Source organism: Drosophila miranda, chromosome XL (assembly GCF_003369915.1).
Source record: "Drosophila miranda strain MSH22 chromosome XL, D.miranda_PacBio2.1, whole genome shotgun sequence".
Classification (NCBI taxonomy): Eukaryota; Metazoa; Arthropoda; class Insecta; order Diptera; family Drosophilidae; genus Drosophila; species Drosophila miranda.
The window spans coordinates 22,989,691-23,012,035 of NC_046673.1; the positions used below are offsets into that span (position 1 = coordinate 22,989,691).

The 22,345-nt window shown below is 45.9% G+C and overlaps 2 protein-coding genes across 2 annotated transcripts; both read right to left on the reverse strand.

Annotated features, from left to right (window-relative positions):
• Positions 1–10,442: 10,442 nt before the first annotated feature.
• LOC108165169 (eukaryotic translation initiation factor eIF1-like) lies at positions 10,443–11,081 on the reverse strand. The gene has a single exon (XM_017301242.2). The coding sequence runs from the start codon at positions 11,009–11,011 to the stop codon at positions 10,673–10,675; it is 339 nt and encodes a 112-aa protein (XP_017156731.1). The 5' UTR covers positions 11,012–11,081; the 3' UTR covers positions 10,443–10,672.
• LOC117191225 (eukaryotic translation initiation factor eIF1-like) lies at positions 10,673–11,011 on the reverse strand. Its single transcript, XM_033396147.1, has one exon. It carries the CDS (start codon positions 11,009–11,011, stop codon positions 10,673–10,675), a length of 339 nt encoding a protein of 112 aa, XP_033252038.1.
• Positions 11,082–22,345: the final 11,264 nt, after the last annotated feature.

Consider the following 22,345-nt stretch of genomic DNA (forward strand, 5'->3'; position numbering starts at 1 on the left):
CTGAATTTTTCTGGTATTTATTGCATAGAGCAACTATTTACTATTATTTTTCTATTATTTTTTCTAGTATTTTTCTAGTATTTTCTGGTATATGCATACCATTTTTGTGTTATTTGTTTAGCTGTTTTTTTTTGTACTTTAATACACTGTTTGTTAGTATTTTTCTGGTATATTACATGTTATTTTAACGAATTTTTTTGTTTTTATAATTTTCAATTATTCCTGTATTATTTTCCTAACATTTTCTACGTATATCCTAATATTTTAATGGTATTTTTTAGTATTTTCTGGTATTTTCCTTTTATTTGCTTAACTTTCGCTTTTGGTCTTTTCTGGAGTTCTAATGGTTTTTTCTAGTATTTTTCTGGTATTATATAATTTTTCCAAATAATTAGTTTTTGTAATTTACAGTTATTCTTGTATTACTATTTCTAGTATTTTGTTAGTATATTCTGCAATTTTAATGTTATTTTTCTAGTATTTTCTGGTATATACATAACATTTTTCTTAGCTCTTTTTAATGGATTATTTGTAGTATTTTTTCCTGATATTATTTCGTGTACTATTTTTCGTGTATTTTGTTAGTGTTTATGGTATTTTAATAGTGTTTTTATGGTATTTTCCTGGAGTTTTTTTATATTATTATTTTGTATCAAAAAAACCTTTTCAAATCGGTATCAACGGAGGTTTAGAGGCAAAAAGAGATGCCCAGAGAAAATGAGACAGTGAAACAAGTGGAAGGGAGGGCGCGGGATGGCATGGCATGCCAAACATTGAGTACTTTTCAAGTGCGAGGAACAGAAAAGAACAGGAGACGGACACACTCCTTCGAATGCAATGAATATTTGAGCAACGAGTGGCGTCTGCTGGTGCTCCTGGTGCCTCTGCCGCTGCAGAATGGAAAATGATTGAACGAAATGTACGAAATTGTGAGACTTATGAAATGAAATGGAGAAACGGGGAAATGGGGAGGTACGCATCAAAAGATTTTTATAAATTAAGAAGAAACCATTTAATTGCAACTAATGGCTTGGCTTGGCATGGCATGGCATGGCATGCCGGGCCCCTTGACAGTGAATGGACTAGATATGTTTCCTCCTCTCCTCTCTTGAGTGATTTCTGCAAGGGTATACCCCAGTCGGGGGCCCCAGTCGGGGGCATTTTGGGCCACAGATTTAAATTCGCCGGCGAATCTTCCGTGCCCCATCGTCTGGGAGGCGCTTATCTGACGCCTCTGACATAATATATGGCACAGCCCCACAAATGAGGTTTACCTAACACACGTCCCATCGTCCCCTCGTCCCATCGTCCCCTTGTGTCCCCCTTCTGTGGCAGCAATTACATTTCGGCTGATGGCTTGGCTTTGCTTTCAATTTGGTTGCACTTTTCGGCTGCCAAAAAGGGGGGGGGAAAAAACTGTTTTGATGCTCGCATTTGTGGCATCGTTGGATGCGGTCAAAGATTGGTCGGAGATTGCACCAGAAAATGGAGCCACTGGAGGAGCCCCATAAAAATCGTCAAATAATTAGCAGCCGAACGCGAAGGCGCCTCAGACCATTGCCCTGATGTCGAATGGAACGGAAATTGATGCGGATTTGTGGCAGGCATCAATTTGTGGCACGGTCCATCACTGAATTATGAATTGATGAAATTTTGCCTTCGGTTCTGTAATTGAATCGCCTGCTCCAATCGCCTGTTGCTTGCCCCACACAGCGTGCCCCCTCCCTCCACCCATCCCTCAACAATTTGTGGCTGTCTCGAAATGATTAATTTATTGAAATTTACGCTTATTGTCGACGTTTGGCAAACACATTTTATTTATGTTCCTTTATGCCGATAATTTGTCAAAAAGTCGTAAATTATAATATTACAAAACCCGCAAAAAGCCCCGAAAAATCCAAGAATCAGAGCCGGAGAGCGAGAGAGTCACAAAGGAAAATCCTCCCCAGGGAAAACAAGAGGGAAAAAGGGGGCAGAACTTGTTAGCTTTTGGGGCGCGGATTGGCATATTGGGGGCGGGGAGGAGGAGGGCCCAAAGTTTTGTACAAAGTTGAGCTGCGACAGGGCTGGGAGGTGCCTCCGATTAGGGTGGAGGCTGGACACGACGATCAGACATGTTCGCGGGAACAGGATTGATCGTGCACTTGTGGCCTTGTAGGCACTCGAAGGAGCATCGAGAGGGGCCCTGGAACCCCTGGAACCCTGGCTCCTGGTATTCCTGCGCTGTCTCTATGCTCTCCCCCCCGCCCCCACTCCCCACTCGACATAAAAACCGTGAGACGAGCGTGTGAAAGCGGGCGGGGAGTGGCGAGTGGATGCCATTCAATTTTGTTTGCGGTTAAGTCGTAAGAGAGATGGAAATGGGGATGGAAATGGGGATGGGAATGGAGGTGGAGGCTCTTGTGGTTAGGCCGCAAACTTTGTGTCCCCCCCCCGCCACGCCCCTGCCCCGCCCCTGTGGGAGTGTGCGTGTGGGACAAAGGGAAAGGCAGGCAGGCATTTCTACAAAGTGGCAACGATAGCGCCTTCAATTATTAATTATTATCGCCGCAAAGCCAAATGTAAAAGCCTTCAATTAAAACTTACGCACACAAACAGTGCAGGCCGGATACCTGCACGCACACACGCACACACAGATACAGAAACAGATACAGAAACAGATACAGAAACAGATACAGATACAGGGAGGAGATCCTTTTGCTTTGCCCTGGCCAGTGCATTGCTCGACGCTTGCCCCAGATTTCAGATTTCTTTTTCCCGTTTCCCTCCCGTTTCCCTCTTGCTGTTGCTGTTTTTGTTAATGATTTATACAAGGATTAATTTATACTCACTAATGGATTTCAGTGTACAGGCGGCAGTGTCCTGGCAGCGGCTGTGCGTCCTGCAGCATTCAATATTATCAATTACTCAGGCAGCCTTCGAGTCTGCAAAAGCAACAGCAGCGAAAAGAAATTAAGGAAAATTAATTATGGCCCAGTAAGCAGCCGCCGCATGCAAATTGCTTCGTATTTATTGGATGGCATCGCATCGCATCGGTATTACTATTTGCCCGAGTATCTGCCACTACGCATCAGTGCTCTCTCCCTCTCCCTCTCCCTCTGAATCGCATTCGCATTCGTTTCAGGTGTCGCGGGTGGCGGGTCGCGGGTCGCTCCACTCATAAAAATCAACTAATTTGCACACTTTACGCCATGGGAAAAGTCCTTTGCTCCATTTGCAACCATTTGGATGCCACAAAAAGCGAGAGATAGCCAAACAGAGTGGCAGCAAGGGCGAGGCAGAGCCACAAAAAAGTGAGGAAAATGTACGGAAACGGCTGTCAATAAAATAAATGAGCGCCATTAGCAGCGGAAAATGATGAACACTTGAAAGTGTTTCGCCCGGCAAGCATCGAACGGGACCCAAAAGCCGCTCTGGGCCCTGGGCCCCGGGCCCTGCCCCCTGTCAGTGCCACACTGGCACGCCCCCAAGCGACTACGCCCATTTCTGGGGGCAAAGCAAACAGAGAAAGAGAGAGAGAGAGCAATGGAGGGGGACAGACAATGCAAAACATTGGCAATGGAGAAATGGTGGGGAATCGGGAAGAGGGGAAATGGGCACGGGATGCCATTCGAGTGGTGAAATTTCGAGCATTTATCGATTGAAAGAGCCCATAGAATCGATATGGAAGTTTATCGGTAATCGACTGGAAGAACTTGCGATGGAAGAACATATATCGATAATCGATAGGCAGAACTATCGATTGAAGTACATATATCGATATTCCATAAGGAGAACTGTCGATAGAAGTACTTACATATATCGATAATCGAATGGAAGAACTTTCGATAGAAGCACTGACATATGTTTATCGATAATCGATTGGAAGAACTATCGATGGAAGCACTTACATATATCGATAATCGACTGGAAGAACTTGAGATAGAAAAACATATATCGATAATCGAGAAGGAGAACTATCGATGAAAGTACATATATCGGTAATGGATTGGAAGAACTATCGATATACATAAGTATTTACACATGTTTATCGATAATGGATTGGAAGAAATTTCGATAGAAGTACATGTATCAATAATCCATTGGAGGAACTATCGATAGAATTACTTACATTTATCGATAATCGACTGGCAGAACTATCGATGGAACTTCAAGTTATCCATGGAAGAAATGGATACATTTGGTTAAATCAGCGAACAGAACAATCAATGGAATAATCGGTGGATATCGATAAGTCATCGAATTGGATCAATCGATGAAAGTCTCGATCTGTCGATCGACAGGTAGTCGATAACTCTTTAGTTATTCCCATTCCTCTCACTCCATTCCCTTTAGGTTTCAATCAACTTTTGATCCACTCTCCACTTTTTTTATCGATGACAGGCTTTTCGTAGCTATGCCATCCACAGTGCCACAGTGCCGCAGTGCCAGTCGCCTAGATCGCAAGATATTCAGTGAGACGTGTGCGTGGGGCTTCGGCCGGGGGGCTGGGGGCTGGGTGTTCGGGGTGGCCTGCAACTACTTCACTGCCGCCTTCTCCCCGCATGACGCAACTGCGAGGCGTGGGGGGTGGGGGGTGAGGGTGGGGCTGGGGCTGTGCTGGCAGTTGTGTGGGTCTCAAAGCCGAAGGCAAACAAGTCGCGTATATATTTGTGCAAATAAAATTTGCTTGAATAATTTTATGAATGGTAGACAAACTGTTAAAGCGAATGCCAGGAATGGTAGGGGGTGGAGAGAGGGGGAGGGGAGAGGGCCAAGAGTGAAAGAGCAAACGAGGACTAGGGGAGGGGGAGGAGGGGGGGGTGGGGCGTGGGAAAACGTCATGACATACAATTTACTATTGCATCAAAGGGTTAATTGCACACACAAATGTCTCTGTGTGTCTGTGTGTGTGTGTGTGTGTGTGTGTGTGTGGCAACTTGGGTCCGTTTGCTGGTTACCGCAAGTGGCACACAATTATGCTGCCAGCCGCCTTTTCAAGTGTATTTTTCTTGCGGTGCATTTTCCACGTGCCATCACTGCTTTCCCTCTCCCTCTCCCTCCCTCTCCCCCTCTCTTGGCGTGTGTAAAGTGTTTAAATAAACGACAACACTTGAAATAAATTGCAGCAAATCAAGTTAAATAAATTGCTCGAATATACGGGGCAACATCAACGCCGCATCAACGAACGGAACGGAACGAATGGAGGCGCCAACAGCAGGCAAAAAGGAGGCGCCACACCCCCCCCATTCGTGTTTGAATTTAATTGAAGAATTCTTAACCGATTTTTGTGGAGATAATTCCAGAGAGCAGGCACGACTCCAGGAGACACTCGTGGGCTCCTTATGGATTGCCCCCCACAGTAAGCGCATATCTAGGCCCTGGACTCGTCCCCACTGCCCCCCGCATTGCCCTTGCCCTGGCACTGGCACTGGCCCACGGCGTATGCCACATAATTCCGGCCTTCTTTTTGGAATTAGTTGCTTTTGTTTGCCGATCAATTAACGGAGCAATTAACATTCGGATTAAGTCCGTTGCCACATTAATCGCTCTCTCAATTAAATAATAATCAATCCGTGCGGTGGGTGGCTTTTTTTCTGTGGCACATTCATCGCCCAAAAGGGTGGCATTTCAAGGGATCCCTGGGCCCTTGTGGGCCTTTCTTTTCGTTATTTTATTTGCTCGGAAAACGGGTTGAAACGGGTTTCAAACGGAAAAACGGAGACCAAGTGTGCCACTTGGGGGTTTATTTGTTCGGCGACGGCCTGAGAGTTGTCCGCATGTTTTGCTCGGATTTTTCGCTGTTTGTTTTTTTCCCCATCTACGCCGCCTCCAGGGGGGAGGGGGAGGGAGCAAATATCCATATACTTTGATTAAGTGCGTGGCTCCGACGGGAGATTGACTCATTTGCCCATTTTTGATGGAATGTCGCCAACTAAAATGCTCTGCCCCCCCTCCGCACCACACCCCTCTCCAACCCCACTCAAGGCTCCACGGTGTCCGCCCAATGGCCTCGTTTTGGGCCAAGTTTATCGCGTTGTTTGCCTTCTGCCTTTGTTGGCCTTTGCCGCTTTGTCAACACTCGGGGCGTGGGGGGCGTGGAGCGAAAAAACGTAAACGAAAAAGGGTTGTAAAAACGTAATGGGGAGTTGAATAAAACACAGCGAACGTGCTGTGCGGGCAGGCGGCAGAGAGGGGCACACACGCTCGTGAAAGTAGTCAAGACCGTGGCATACCCTGGGATTCCAATCGATACCCCATCGAGGGCTAACCGAGGCCTGCTGCTGCATGACGCGCCATGCAGAAAGTATCCCGGGAACAGCCTCAAGTCGGATCTATGGAAGTTCTAGCCAGATTAGTGCCCATGAGATGTGCTCCTTTTTCCCCTTTCTGCCCTGCACAGCACACCCTGCAATCCATCCAACTCCAAGGGGTACAGACAACACAAGAAAAAAGAAGCGAAATGTGCAAACAAAAAATATATATATATATATATTCAAAAAGTGTCATAAATGTAATACAACTTTTCCTTTATGACAGCTGCATGTGTGTGCGCCTGTGTGTGTGTGTGTGTGTGTGTGTGTGTGTGTGTGTGTGTCTCGGTGTTTGTGTTGTTCGCGTTGTTCAAGTGCCGCTTGAACAGAAACTTCTCCTCCAATAAAAATAAAAATAAAACACAAAACACAAAAAATAGAGTTGAAATAAAACTAGAAAAAACCAAAACCCCCTCTCAGAAATATGTCTATGTGTATCCCAGAGATACACACAAGTATCTTTGTACCTTTTGAGTGCCTTTTTCTAGATTATATATGTATTTTCTAGAAGGGGGACATCCACCCTCCCCCCTCCCTCCAAGGGTCAACCAAATCTGAGGTAGGGCCATAAAATGAATTAGAAAATTTGTACGATATTTGTGGACAAAGACGGTGTTGTTCTTGTGGTTTTTCCCAATCGAAAAAGGGGGCTAAGAAGCTGCATAAAAGCTGTGTGCTTGCACCACCGACCAAAATGAATTTATCCCCCGAAAGCCCCCCCCCGGAACCCACACGGAACCCCGAAACAAAACCAGCTTCTCCGATTAGTGCGACAGTGCGTTTCGACAGTTTATGGCAAGGATTTTATTGCGAATATTCCACGAATCCAAAATAAATTTTTATCGATTTTTTTAAAGTGATTTTCGATATATTTATAGAGAAAATTTCCCACTTAAAGAATAGTGTGCTCCAATATTCGTCATCGGATACGTGCAGTCGTGGAAAAGTGTATCTTTTCGTTGGAGAAGGGCAGAAATCGAACTTATCGAACATCGCATATTTATCGACGCGCAGATATCGAATGGGTTTAGTTCCTACACGTATCTGTGTAACTATCCCACAAAAGGTCTTCCCAACTTGAAGAATCCTTGCGAAACTATCCATCGCCCCGAGGAACGAACTCCAGGATCCTTCGTTGGCCATCCTATATCGGATACCGGGCCCAAACAAAACTGAAAACTATACTGCTTGGAAGGTGTTCCTAGCAGAGTTTCTCGTCCTCTTAATTCTTTCGAAATCCTATAGGATCCTATAGGGATTCCCTTGGGGGCATCGGCTGACCCTAGAGTTCCGATATCGTCCCACACCTTCCATAAAACTGATGAAATTCGGCTTCTTTTTTGGCGATTTGAATCGGCTGTGGAATATCTTCGAAGGGGCTCCCCAGGACACAGTCCGAACATCTGTAGGCTGCTCGTTTGTTCTATCCTTATGCTTTCGAGGCGCACTGTCTGCCGCTCTTTTTCCTCTGTTCCTTTTACGTTACGTTCCATCTGTTCCGCCAGTATGTGTGTGTGTGTGTGTGTGTGTGTGTGTGTGGTCTATGGTAAGTGCTCTTTAGTAGTCCTCTCCTTTGAAAGGTTGAAGGCAGTGCCAGGCTGCAACAAGCCCAAATTGCAGCACACACAGAGTCCCCATCCCCCCCCCCCCCACACACACAGGCATATGCACACTCCCCCGCACCACCCCGCACCACCCCGCCCCACATCACACATATCGAAAACATTGGGCAAACATTCTGCCAAAAAAGTTGTTGCAAAAATTTAAAAATAAATTTAAAATGTTGTTGCTCTTATCGAATTGCAGGGGAAGCGGAGGAAGCCATAAGAGGGGCAGTGTGGCACCGGGCGGTGGTGCGGCAGCAGGCGCCTTTTGGCATGCAGATTGCCAGAAACGATGGCGACACTTCCACCGACAGCCCGACACCGATGGCCAAAAAGGACAGAAACCCAGAAGGAGAGAGAGAGAGAGAGAGAGAGAAGCTTCCGGCTAAGAGACACGAAGCAGTGGATACCCTAGAGGCGCCTTTGGACATCCCTGGATCCCCGGACCCTGAAGGGTCCCCCGTTCGGTCTTCCAGGCCGGAGCACTGCGGCGTTCGATCATACTCGATGAGACCTGTTCGATGCCGTTTCCCCCTGCAAACATCTGTTCGGGGAACCCACCAAAAATGCCGCTACTACAGCTTCCTCGTCCACCCAAGGGCTTCTTTCCACGCCCACATGTGCCCTCATACCTGGAGAGGGGGTAGGGGGAGGGGAAGAGACAACGGAAAAACGAATTGAAACTGCCGTGAAAATAAATTTAAGAGAAAAAAAAACAAACAAAAACAGAAATGAAAAGGAAACTGGAAATGAAAGCAAAAATGGAGCAAAAAGGAAGCACCCGCCGCCTCCTCTGCCGACGCCTCTGCCGCCGCAAGGAAAAAGCCGTAGCGTATGCAAGGCATTCCCCCCCCCCCTCCTTTCCACCCATCCGTGCCACTGTGGAGCTGTGGAAGATTGCTTAAAGTTTTATTGGTTGTTGTTTGCAAAGCAAAAACTTTACTTTTGCGCGCTTTTCTAACGGTGCAAACACACACACACACACACACACCCGCACACAGGGACACACACACACAGGGAAAGGCGAGGCAAAAGTTGCCGAATGGAGCGTGGGCGGGGGGGGCAGAGGCGTGGCGTGGCGTGGCGTACACCCGCTATTCCTTTTGTTTTCTTTTACTTCTTTTTGTATGCTCTTTGTCCAGTCTCCTCCTCCTCCTCCTCCTCCTCCTCCTCCTCCTCCTCCTCCCCCTCCCCCTCCTCCTCCCCCTTCGTTTTTTTTCTTTTGGGAAACTGAAACTGCCGTTAGTCAAGAGGAGCACCGCTATTCCCATTTCCATGGCCATTCCCATTCCCCAATCCGCCGCACACATCCGGAAGTCGTCGAAGCAGTCGCCAGGAGTCGATGCAATGCCTCGAATGGCAGTTCCGACTGGGAGTGGCAGGGACACCATCCCCCCTCCCCCCTCCTGGGAGACCAAGCTGGAGTTTAAGTTGAGGTCATCTCGAGAGGCAGGAAGCAGCCAAAGGAAGCGAATCGAGTGCCGTCGCTTGAATGCGTGTAATTTTCATAAACAAAATAGTTAAACATCCCACTGTAGCACTGTCTAATGGTCGTCCTGGTGGTCCTTGCAGCCATTCCCATCATCATCACCCTCTTCCGCCCCCTCCAACGGTCATTTCAAGTGCAAAAGTACACCGAAAGTTTTGTGGTCGCGTTTCCCACTCCCCAGTCCCTCCTCTCTCCTCATTCTTCAAAGAGAGAGAGACCTTGTATTGGGAGACAAATAGAGAAAGAGAAAGAGGATATATGTATGTATCCTTCTCCGAGGAGTTTTGGCATATTTTAAACGTTTTCTAGCAGCCACAGAATTCCCCTAGCCTTTTCGTTTCATTTCTAATTTTTTATTTATTTTTGAAGTGAAATAATGGAAAAAACGAGATTATTTATCGCAAAAAAATAGACAACAAAATAATTAAGCTGTAAGGCAACACCTTAGTACTCTAACCCAACCCATAATACCCCAACCGATTGCCCGATATCAACCCCGACCGATACGATTCGTTCTGCGATCGACAGGAAGAGGCAACAGACATGAAAGAAAACTAAGACCAAGATCCCTATACGATTGCAGGGCACTTTCCCGGTCCTTTTCGCATGGTTTGGGGTTCCAAAAAGATCCACGAGACTGGCCCAAGGCGAGATTCAACTACCCCAACTACCCCTGATACACATATACCAGGGGAAGCAGGGCTTTCCCTGTGTCTCCCTTCTCTTCAGCCTTGCCTGATCTCCAAAGAAATCACACAAAGCAGACAAGTTATGACTGTTCGGGTGCAAACAAGGATCTGTAGCCCACAAGAGAACACACCTGACCAATGCAGTCCGAAGATAACACCAATGTAGGCATCCACCCCACAAAAACGTATCCTTTGCGTAGGTCTAGCGATAATTATGGAATACGAAATTGTACAAGATCCTACCTCACTGCCAGATCACATAGAGGGCTCTGATTTCAAGGTCTCAGCAGTGGGAGACCCCCAAATATCATTGAAAATGATTCGAATGCCTTTCAAAATATTCTAGAACAGGCCTTTCCCATAAATATCCCCTCTCTCTCTCTTTCGGTATTCCTTTTTGTATTGCATTTAACATTTAATTTCATTTTTCCAACACGGCTGTCAATTTCCATTCAATGGTTCTCTTGCAGAAGTAGATGTGGGATTGTGGGTGTGTGGGTTTCGTAGGTTTCGTGGGTTGCGTGGATTCAAGGAGCAAAGAACGAACAAAACAAGAAGAGCCTCGAAGGGGAGACGTTCAAGGGCCTGGGGACCCATTCAGTGCACCTTCAGCTGGTCGGGCTTGCAGAGGTCCGTCTTGATCAGCCACTGGCGGACGTTCTCGCGCTGGTCCCCCTCCAGATGGATGACCAGCCCCTGCTCGGGGTGCTCGGTGACGGTGCCGTTGCACGCGAACTCCTTGCGGCAGGCGCGCGCGATCTTCTTGAGGTCAAATTCCGCGGCCAGGCCCTGGACGGTGGTGATCGTCTTGCGGCTGCTGCTGCGCTGCTGCACGCGAATGTGCACCAGATCCTCCTCTAGACTCTCCTCCCGAGTGTCGCTCGTGGCCGCAGCCGTGGGCTCTTGAGAGCTGTTCAAATTCCGATCAAACGACATTTTGTGGAACAGATTTGTTTGCTTGTGCTGATAGTTTGAACTGTGGCAGGTCTCCACTGGAATGGAGTGACAGACAGGGCAGGGCCTTCCCTGGGATGTTGCTTAGACCTTAGACCTTAGACCTGCATCAATCATCATCGAGAGAGCGAACGGACATCACCCATTGATTATCCTTTTCATTGGAGTACGCCCCAGGCCACGCCTACCTCCTTTAGGGGGCACACACCCCCTACCCCCTACCCCCAAACCCCCCTACCCCCACACACGCACTCCGCTCCAGCGCCCATGGAAATGGCACTTAATGGCCGTCGCCGCCAAAGGAAAACTTTGTGAAAACTTTTCACAGAGCGAAAGGAAGAGCCTCAGTCTGTGTCTGTGTGTGTGTGTGCGTGTGTGTGTGTGTGTGTGTGTGTGTGTGTGTGGAGGAATGTCATTGGCGGAAATTGAAACGCACATGACAATCCATTTCATCAGCAGTTTAGTTGCTTTTAGAACATTTTTCGAAGAGCCAGAGGACCTGCTGCCGCTGCTTCTGCTGCTCCTGCTAGGGGTAATCGATGCCTTGTGCATGTCCTTTCAATGCTGTGTGTGTGTGTGTGAGGGGGGAGGGGTGGCCTGCCCCCATGGGCCATGTGATGTGAGTGGCAGCCACTAAGCCAAATCAACAAAAATCAACAAAAATCAACATTTCGGACAACAAAGTCCTTGACTGTTAAAGTTAACCGGACAGCAGGACACGCAGGACATGCAGCAAGGCAGCAGAGCAGCAAAGGAGGAGAGGAGGAGCCCAATGCCATAACACAGCATAATACAAGAAGAGGAAGAAAAAACTGTCTGTCTGTCTGTCTGTCTGTTTATGCCAGGCATCATCATCATCTTGGGGCTACACAAGCCCCATGTCCATGCGTCTCTCTGCAAGGTGGTGGGGGGGCGGGGGGCGGGGCACGGCCGGAGTGTGTATAATCAATGTCAGTCAATATTTTCCCAAAGCGAGGACAAAAGACAAAAAGGGAGCACAAGGGCGGAGAGCGGAGAACGGAGAGTGGAGCCCCAAATGGAATTGAATTGAAAAGCAAAAATGGAAACGAAACGGGAATCGAATCCAAGAATCCCAGTATCCAACAGACGACGAAAACATAACAAAAACTAAATTACATATGCATACAAAAATCAATGTCAACGTGTGGGTGTATCTGTATCTGTATCTTCTGTCTGTATCTGTATCTGTGTGTCGTTATGGTAAATGACAACAGCGAATGGCCTACAACGTTTTCTGATTAGTTTGCGAAACGACGAGGGCCCCGACACACCGACATCGCTGACAACTGACGGAAAATCTCAAGGCAAAGGGAAAGGTCAAAGGTCGCAAGGCATCCAAAAACTGCCCTCAATTAGCTTTCAATTGTACTCGTCGGGCGGTCTCCAGGGCGCAAATTCATTATTGGCCGAAAGACAATCGAAAATCAAAGACAAATTCGAGAGCGAGAGCGAGAGAGAGAAAGCCCCAACTCTCTGAGCACTCTCCTTTTCCCCTTTAAAGTATTCCTTCTGCTGCTCCTTCTGCTCCTCCATTCCTTAGCGAATTAGCCCCCAAATTGCATAAAAGTTCATTCTCATCTTCATCGAGAGAGGTGAGGGCTCGGCCGTTCCGCTTATTAGCCTCATTTGCGGACATGCGGCAAGGACACGCAAAAGGACCTGCACAACGAGTGGATTTCAAATTTGTTTTTAATTTTCTACATTATTCTGTCGTCCACATTCCGTATAGACTTTTTCCGCACGCCTTACCTGGTGCCGTGGCACCTTTCTGGATTTCTTTCCGTGGCCCTCCTTAACCCTTGTGTGTCCCTTTTGTGGGCGTGTGTGGGGGTTTTCTTGCCTCCTTTGTCACGGCAGCCGGCAGCCGGCAGTTTCGTCTCTCGCATATTAATGAGCTTTCGTCTTTAACACGCTCTTGAATTAGTTGCGAAACGCGATTCGCCGTCGCCATCGTCTTTGCCACTCCACCATTTCCACCTTTTCCACGGAACTTTTTACGTTATTCACGAGGGGCGGGGGGGAAAACTTTCCTTTCCTACCCGCAGACACTTCTGTGGTTACGTTTTTTTGCACCTTTTCCTCCTGGCATTTTAATTTGCTTTGCCTTTTACTCCCCCTCCCCCTCTCCCTCTCTCTTTCTCTTCTGCTCTGCTCTCTGTCTTTGTGCTGTGTACCCTTTCAGCGAAAGGTTTCATCATTTTTAAGTGGATGTTTAGTTTTGTTAGAAGGACACCTGTCGTCTGTGGCTCAGGCCTTTGACGGCAGCTTAGGCGCTGTTTAGTTCTCGAACTTATGCTTATGACGGGCAGCGTTTTTATCTATATTTTCAAAAGCAGATGACAGGACTATTCGAAAGTTGGCGGGGTTTGCTCATCTCTGTTCAAGCGAGCAGAAAATACAAAAAAAAATACCAGAATAAATAACAGAAAAATTTTAAAATAAATTCCATAACATATGCACAAAAACTATACACATACCAGAAAAATACTTAAAAGAAGACTAGAAAAAAACACCAGAAAATACTAGAAAAAATACTAGAAAAGATTCTTGAATAGAAACTATACACATACGCGAAGTCTATGAAATAACCAAAAATATGCTATAAAAATACCATAAAAACGTCTAGAATAAATACCAGAAAATATGCACAAAAATTATGCACTAAGCTGAAAAATATTTAAAAGAAGAGTAGAAGAAACCAACATTAAATACCAGAAAAAATACCAGAAAAACTACTTGACAAAAATACACCATAAAAATACGCGAAATCTATACAATAACCAAAAATATGCTATAAAAATACCATAAAATACTAAAAGAAATACCGAAAACTAAGAAAATAAAGTGCCCGACCTGTTGGAAAGGTCGAGAATTTATTGCTTCCTACGCGAGAATTGCCAGGCAAAAAACGCAGCCCATCAACCGAGGGGTTCAGCTGCACGACGCGCGTACAGCCCCTCCATTTATCGCGTCCGGGAAGGAAGAACAAGAGCTTGGAATAGAGCACTCCCCACACCGACTTGGAGGAAACCAAAGCCTATTGCTGTGTTTTTTGGGTCCCGCATCTTGGATTTTAGACAACTTCATGGTGGTCCTCCCTCTGCTCCTCCTGCTCCAGTTTCCTCTTTTTCTTCGGCTGTTGCTCATTTTGCGCTTAATTTCCGTTTTAATTTCGTTCGTTTTATTCAAAACCTTTTCGCTGTCGCTCCGACATCTTTCTTTGACTGCCAGCATCTCACCATCGCACCATCTATTCCGGCGCTTTCTTCGTTTCCTTCGAGCGGCGAGAAAACGCGAGCCTCATAGCAATTAGGTCCTGTCCAAGGTCCTGCGGCGGACAGCAGCAGGTTGTTGTTGTCCTTCTTTGTGCCGTGTTTGCCTTTGACTTTGACTTTGAGGCCTTCGCTGTCCTTCCGCTTTTCCCCTGCTTTGTGTCTAGTTTTCCTTCGCTGCTGGTCAGCTGCTGACGTAGGCACAAACACACACACACACACAGCAGCCCATCCACCTATACAGTCACGTCTCTGTGTACAAATTTCATACGCCAGCAGAAAATTCATTCGCGCGTGTCACCTACATACATCCTTTTCCCAGGACTACATAGCACATATATCTGTCCCTTCGACAGGCCTTTGATATATACATAATTTGCCATCTATGTGTGCATTTGTGTGTGTTCTGTGTGATTTGTATGATTTATAAATGAGAGTTGATGCATTACCATATCTATCCGTCCACCCGCCCACCCCATCTCGCATGCTCTCTGCTCTGTCGCTGCTCATAAATTTTTCAACGAAATTTGTCACCCACATGGCCACGCCCCCGGCCGTCCCTTGTTTGACCACAACAAGGAATCGATTTGAATAATTTGAGAGGCGGCTAATCTTCTGCCACAAAGCAAACAACAAGCGGATGACAAACCTCTGAGTACAATGAATACATTCATTATCATTAGTGATTGACACACACACACACATTGGAACCAAAGTGAATCGCGGATTGGATTTGGTGTTCGATATGGCAAGTATTTTATGCCCCCCCTGCAGTCCGTCCATATTTTAAAGCACTCGATCTACTCGATTTCATCGAATAAACTAAATAACTCCCGTAGATACTTCTGTTTACATCGCTGAGATACTTTTCTTAAGACAGTTTTTATTGGGTAGTTACCCCCAAAAGAATGTCTCTATTCCTCATTCGATTTGCTCGAGATTCACATGAGATGATATGAGATAAAAGTGCTTAAGTATCTTTCGGATTGGAGAGGTAATATATCTAGAGTTTACTACTATTTTCTGTTCCAGTTTAAACCTTCCATCGTCACGTCCCATAGCAAATCAATAGCAACTCTTTTCAAGTCTTCTATCCATAATCTTCAACATTTTGTCCTTGAAGTACATCAAAAAGGGAGCTCCTTCCACTTTTGGGCTACAATTTTTGTTGTTTTTCTTTGTTTGTTTTTTGATTATTAAATTAAACATAATTTCCTCTTGTGTGTGCGTGTGCGTGTGTGTCAGAGACGTGCCTGTGGGGCGGGGGTGGGGGGACCACCTCAATTATGAGATAATTGAATGGGAAATGGGAAAGAAGATGCATTGTTGGCTTTGTTGGTTCTGCATATTTTGTGAGTGAATTCATTCGAAAACACCCACCCACCCACACATCGTATCTTTTCCTCCCCCTTTTTGGAATGGTGGGGGTGTTCGCACACAAAGAACCGCTTGGATGGTCTCATTAGACAGAAGATTCGTTACTTTCATGGTCCTTGCTTCTGGTTTTCACTTGACTTTTTTTTTAGCCCGCCTCCTACTCCTCCTCCTCCGCCACCGCGTCGTTTCCACTTGCACTTTCAAAAGATACACCACACATGCATACTTATCTCTCTCTCACTCTGTGTGTGTGGGCTTATCTGCTTTCGGTTGCTTTTATTGTAGCACATACTCTTTCAGAGGGTTCTTTAGGCGGAGACTTTCTTTAATTGAAAAAGCTTTAGAAACATCGTAGCAGATTGAAGACCAATATCCAGCCACTGTATCATTAATGGTTTGAAGGCAAAATCGTTTTTAAAATATGTATATTTCTGTAAGCATTGACGTATTAAAAAAATACTACAAATACCAGAAAATCCTAGTAAAATTACCATATAAATACTAGTAAAAATACCACAAAATACTAGTAAAAATACAAGATAAATACTTGTGAAAATACCAGATAAATACTAGTAAGACAATACCAGAAAATACTAGTAAATGTACCAAATAAATACTAGTAGAAATACAAAATAAGTACTAGTAAAAATACCAGAAAATACTAGTAAAAATACCTGATAAATACTAGTGAAAATACCAGAAAATACTAGTAAAAATACCGGATAGATACTTGTACAAATACCAAATAAATACTAATAACAATACAAAATAAGTACTAGTAAAAATACCAGATAAACACTAGACCAAATATCAGAAAATCGTAGAAAAGCAAGAAAATCAGATAAATACTTGTATAAATACCAGATAAATACTACAAAAATCACCAGTAAATAAATTGAGAAAATATAAAAAAACAATAGCGGACAAATACAGTTAAATTCCAGGAAAAATAGCAGAAAATACTAGAAAAAATGGCAAATTATACTAGAAAAAGAGCAGAAAAAAGGGATGAATAATACCAGCCCTAGTCCCATCAAAATACTATCCTTATAGGCTATTTACTGTGCTAAATATGACCACATGTTCATCAGTATATCTCGTAGATACATATATCTCGTTTATGTACGTGTATCTTCCATGGAAACATTGGATCTTTAACGGGTATTATATACTTCGTATTACCGAATCATTTTCCTGTATTTTCTCTGTGGCTTTTTATTTTCAGGCTGGAAAATGTTTGTTCTGTTGCTGTGTTTTGCGCCTAAATTGTTGAACGCTCTTGTCCTTGTCTTTATTAAAACTTTGCCTCCAGCAGTAAACATACTCTCTGCATGAGAGAGAGAGAGAGGGGGAGGGAGAGTGAGAGAGACAGCTGGAAGGAGACAGAAGTCTAACCATTAACATTTTCTTTGGCTTTTTCTCGCACTTGTTTGCCTGGCACTGGCACTGGCACTGGCCCTGGCTTTGGCTCTCTCCCTCTCTCTCTGTGTGGATGTTGCCGCTGGTTAAATAATCTTGTCCTGGAAAAGCCCAACCCCAACCCGAACCCCTCTAGAGTGGGGCTCTCCATGGATGTTGACCAACAGTTGACCCTCAAATGGGGGACCAGACCAGGCCTCGTCTTTCAACTTGACTTTCTGTTCTGTTCTGTTCTGTTCTGTCTGTAAGTTGCAGGAGAGGCCTAGTCAGCCACGGAAAATGCAATTCGTATTCATGGCAACATGTGTGCAGCAGCCACAGTCCCAGCCACAGTCCCAGCCTCAGCCATGGCAAGGACATTCACCAGTGGCTCCTCATCCACATCCACATCCACATTCGCCTTTCAGGGCAGCGCACACACTCTGCTCTGGCACTCGCACTCGCACTCGCACTCTGGCACTCGGTCACATTGTATCCACTTTTGAACTCTTGATTCTTCTTTTGTGGCCCGACTGCGGTCTCCACTTGTCTTTGATTTTCCCTCTTTTTACCATCCATCGAGCCCCCCAGCCCCCCTGCCACCCTCTCGCGCTGGGGTCGTCTTTTTCTCTGCTGTGTGTGGACCCACCGCCGTCGGCTACAAATCCGTGGGTGGCTTTCCTCGGCTCTCTCTCTCTCTCTCTCTTCTCTGGCGCTCTGTTCCGTGCTTTAACCTTTATTGCGTTTTAGCCAAAAGGCAAGTTGGCTTTCCTTTAATGAGCAAAATTTTATTAGCCGCTTTAACAATTTTTCCTCCTTTTTCCGAGGAATGGCCTTGCCTGGACTGGCGAGGTCCTTGCCTTGCTTTGCTTTGCTTTGCTTTATGTACAAAACGAATTTCGGAACTTTTTGTTTGAACATTTTTAGCATATTTGCCTTATGAATTCCATGAAGTGGCCACCATTGGAACCGCCATCGCCGCGGCCCGAAATCAACTTGACCAAAGACCAAACCAAATCCGCGGCCTTCTTTTGCCTTTGACGCTTTCCCCCGGGGAAAGACGATCTCACAAAACGAATTAAGAGACGCACAAATTCGTGTGATTCGTTTCGGAAATGGCATTTCAAAGTGGACGCTGGTGCAGGAGCTACAGGGAAATCCTTTGGTTCTATCGAGTTTATCGGGCAAGCAATCGATAGAAAGCTATCGGGGTCAGTAATCGTTTCTATTGACTGTAAATGTATCTCCAAGGTAGACAGAGAGAGGAGTGTCCACTAATTGGACACTCGATGCTCAAAGCCCTCTCGAGTGACCTTTAATCGAATTATTGATATCGAAATGAAACGATATTTTAAAGCAGATTAATGTTACATTGATTGCCTTCCCAGAATTCTTTAAAAGGGGAGCAGAAAGGTCCTTTAAGATGCTTGAAAAGAACTTGAAATGGTATGCTTTGGCCCTTGCTCCCGTGCCCCTGTGCCCCCGTGCCACTCCAACAAAAGTTAGCTTCGAGGGCAATAAATAAGGCAGTGTGTGTGTGGATACGAGCGGACACGGGAGGATGGAATCAAACAGGATGAACAACAAGATTCGGGACCCGGCATCAACAAGAGCAAAGAGCCGTCCGTACCTTGGATGCGATGCCGGTGCCGATCCATCCTTGGATGGCCCGTATCCATGGTGAGTGTTCCACCTCCTTCTGGCCCCTCCTCCGGGAGTCCAGAGCGAGTGCGGCAACTATTTGTAGAAGTTAACGTGAATAATATTTACTTACTGGCATAATAAATAGTGCTTTTGTATGGAGATTGGACGCAACGAGCGAACGCAGACGCAGGATGCCCTAGACACAGACACACAGGCCATCAAAATCTAAAGTATCATCCATCCGCTGCCGCTTTCTTTGTCCATTTCACATCTCCCATCTCCCTCCTACACCCACACACTCGTACACCCGTACACCCCCTCCCCCTCCCGCTCCGCCTGTACTGTAAGTACACCCATTTGTTTGTACTTGAGAGCTGGCTCACGTTATTTGCTTAGACAACCAAATCAAATTGAAAAGTAAACTCAGTTAGCATTCAAAAGCTACAAAATGTATTCCGCCATCCCCCACATCCTCCCATTCTCCTCCTCCTCCTCCTCCTCCTCCTCGTCCACAGTGTGTGTGAATGCATAGTAGTGTATGTCTACAAAATGGCGACCGAATGGGTCAAGTGCTTGGCAGCGGCCGGCACCGAGACACCGAGGCAACAACTGTACGTCCCTCCGGCTGTCCGTCTGTCTGTCTGTGTGGAAACTGTTGGCAAAGTGAACATCCAATCAGTTCTGGGCTCATCGATAGATCAAACATTTCGCCGTTTGCTGGGAGATGAGCGATAAGTGTCTCGAAAGGTGATCGGAAACACTTGTAACACTATTTTCACGATATATTTAGCGTTGAGTCTTGGGTATATGATTATGCGAAATTTTCTGGAAAAATACCAAATACTAAAAAATACCAAATAAATACTAAATACATGAAAAATACTGGAAAATACTAAACAAATCATAGAAAAATAAACAGATAATAATGGGACAGATAGCATTGAAAAATACCGTAAAAATACTATAAAAGTACATTTAAATACTGGAAAATACCAGAAAATACTACAATAGTATTTAAATACGTTTCCACAAAATTACTAGAAAAAATTTAAAGCTACTAAACCAGAAAAATACTAGAAAACACATACAAATACTCAAAAGAATACCACATATTAAAGTAATAAGAAACATACCAGAAAATATACCACAGAAATTTACTAGACTTCCCACAAAGACACTAGAAAGGGAGCAGAGACCACAATACCGAACGCCTAGCCAACCGAGGGGCGCTGCTGCATAACGCGCAGAGAACGCAAAAAGAATTCCAATCGGTGGAGATATTCCTGGTTCCAATATCTGTGTGGATGGACTCGAATCGATGGAAAATCAAATAGGAAAGAAAGGAAGGTATTTTCCTCATTATTTATTCAACATTGGAAAACTCATACACACACACACACACACACACACACACACACACACACACACACACACACACACAGACAGAGAGGGAGTGTCGTGTCCCTCCAGTGGTAGGAGCCTGGCACATGGTCTTTGGATGGTTTTTGGGAAATCATGTAAATAGATTTACAATAATCATAAATATAAAGCCAGCTTAAGGCCCAGGGCTTAGGTGCAGCTGTGGTGCGGCGCTGAGAGCCGGCCGAAGAGGCCAAAGGTGTGCCACAAAAGGCACGAAGGATGGGGCAAGGACTGAACAAATGACATTGACAAAATAGAGACCGAATAAAGAGACAGAGAGAGAGAGAACAGGCCAAAGGAGGACAAGAGGAGGACAAGGATTCCTTTGGATTGGATTCGCGTCGAGTCGAGTCGAGGAGTCGAGGAGTCGACGAGTCGAGTGGAGAGGCATGAAAAGAAATCGTCTTAATTTCACTTTGTTTATGCTGAGTAATAACGAATTATGCAAATTATTTTATAATAAATTTATGCCAAAAGCGACAGGAAACGGAAAGGGGAACGGGAATGGGAACGGGGGAACGGGGAAATCGAACGCACAAACGAGCACGGAACGAGGATATAAAACACAAGCCGAATAAAAAGGACAATGCGACAAAGGACGAAACAGACACAGCCACAGCCACAGAAAGGCAGAAGAGATGGGAGCTGGGGGAAGGGCGAAGGGAGACAACAAGGCGACAGAGAATGAGGCGGATAACAACGTTTAGCAGAAGGCGAGAAGCGGCAGGGACATCTCTGGGCGTGGCTGGAGCTTATGTCTTCATCTTCATCGCCATCGCCATTGCCATTGCCATTGCCATCGCCGGCGTCAATCTCCGCCATCTACTTGGCGGGGAGGCTGGGGCTGGGGCTGGGGCTGGGGATGGGGCTGGGGCTGCTGGCTTTTGGGGGCGCGTGCGACCAAGTATGCATGAAAATCCAATTTGGCTGCATGCAAAGGCAGGCACCGAATGGGCAACGGCAACACGTAACAATCAAAGTGAAAACAAGGCAACAACTGGGAGTCGGAGTCGCAGCTACAGATATATTTATGGATTTTACATTTCCCGAAAAACAGGGCAAGCACAGAATAGATCTTGTGTTGAATCCGATTGGAATGGAATGCCAAAAGCCTGTGGACGGTGAAGGCAATCAGGAGCCCGGTGTTCCATCAGCCGAAACACCCAAGCATCCCCGGCGACTACACTCGGAGGACAGTGGCTCCACCCAAAGGGGGGACAAACTTAAAGCCTTGAGCCGCGCCTTTAAGCCCTTCAGGACCCGCTGGACACCTCAGACAATGGATCAGTGATTGAAGAAGGCGCAAATTAGCCGTGGAAGCGGCCGACTGGCAATGTAATTACAATTTTTAAAAGCTCAACTTTCGCCGCCGCCGCTGCCGCTGCTGCTGGGCAAATACAATTACATTAATTGCAAAATTTTCGTCAGTCAAATACTCTTCTCAGCTGTTTCGCGAAAATTAATTAATTATTCTACGGACTATGATAGGGGAGGGAGGCATGTGGGGCGTGTGGCATGTGGCAGGTGCATGGGACTGAGGCGGAGGCAGGAGGATGCCTAGAAGAAGATTCTTCTGTCCAGAGCAGATGACAGGCATCAAATAGCGCAACAAGCTAATAAAAGTTTCCCCCCCCCCCCCCGCGCTTTTCCCAGGGAAATTAATTTACCTTTTTCTAGGAAATATTGTCAGCCGCAGCCGTCCATCCGTCCAGCGGCTGTCTGCCTGTCTGCCTGTCAGATGACTGATGGCGGGCACTGTTCTCTCCCTTTGCATAATGAAATCTTTCGACATAATTGCTGTCAAGAGCCAGAAATTGCCAATCGATGGACACACACAGAGGGAGAGCGAGAGGGGTGGGGGAGAGAGAGTTTTCCCTTTTTGTATTTTCCGTCCGATATGCAGAAAACCATATTTTTTATGGCCATAAAAGTCAATGTTTTGGCCGACAAATAAAGGACTTGGGGCTTAGGGGCCGCCCAGCAGCAGCACAGACGTTAAACGGGGCGGAAAAGTTTAGCGGTGGCCGGGGAGGGGGAGGAGGTCCTTGGCCTCCTAGGCCAATCCTTTCGCGTCCATTTACATTTTTATTGTTCCGGTCCGGTCGTAAAAAATCTGATTAAATACCACGTAATAGATCCTCTCCCCCCCACCACCGATTGATGGCCGGGACCTGCCACTCTC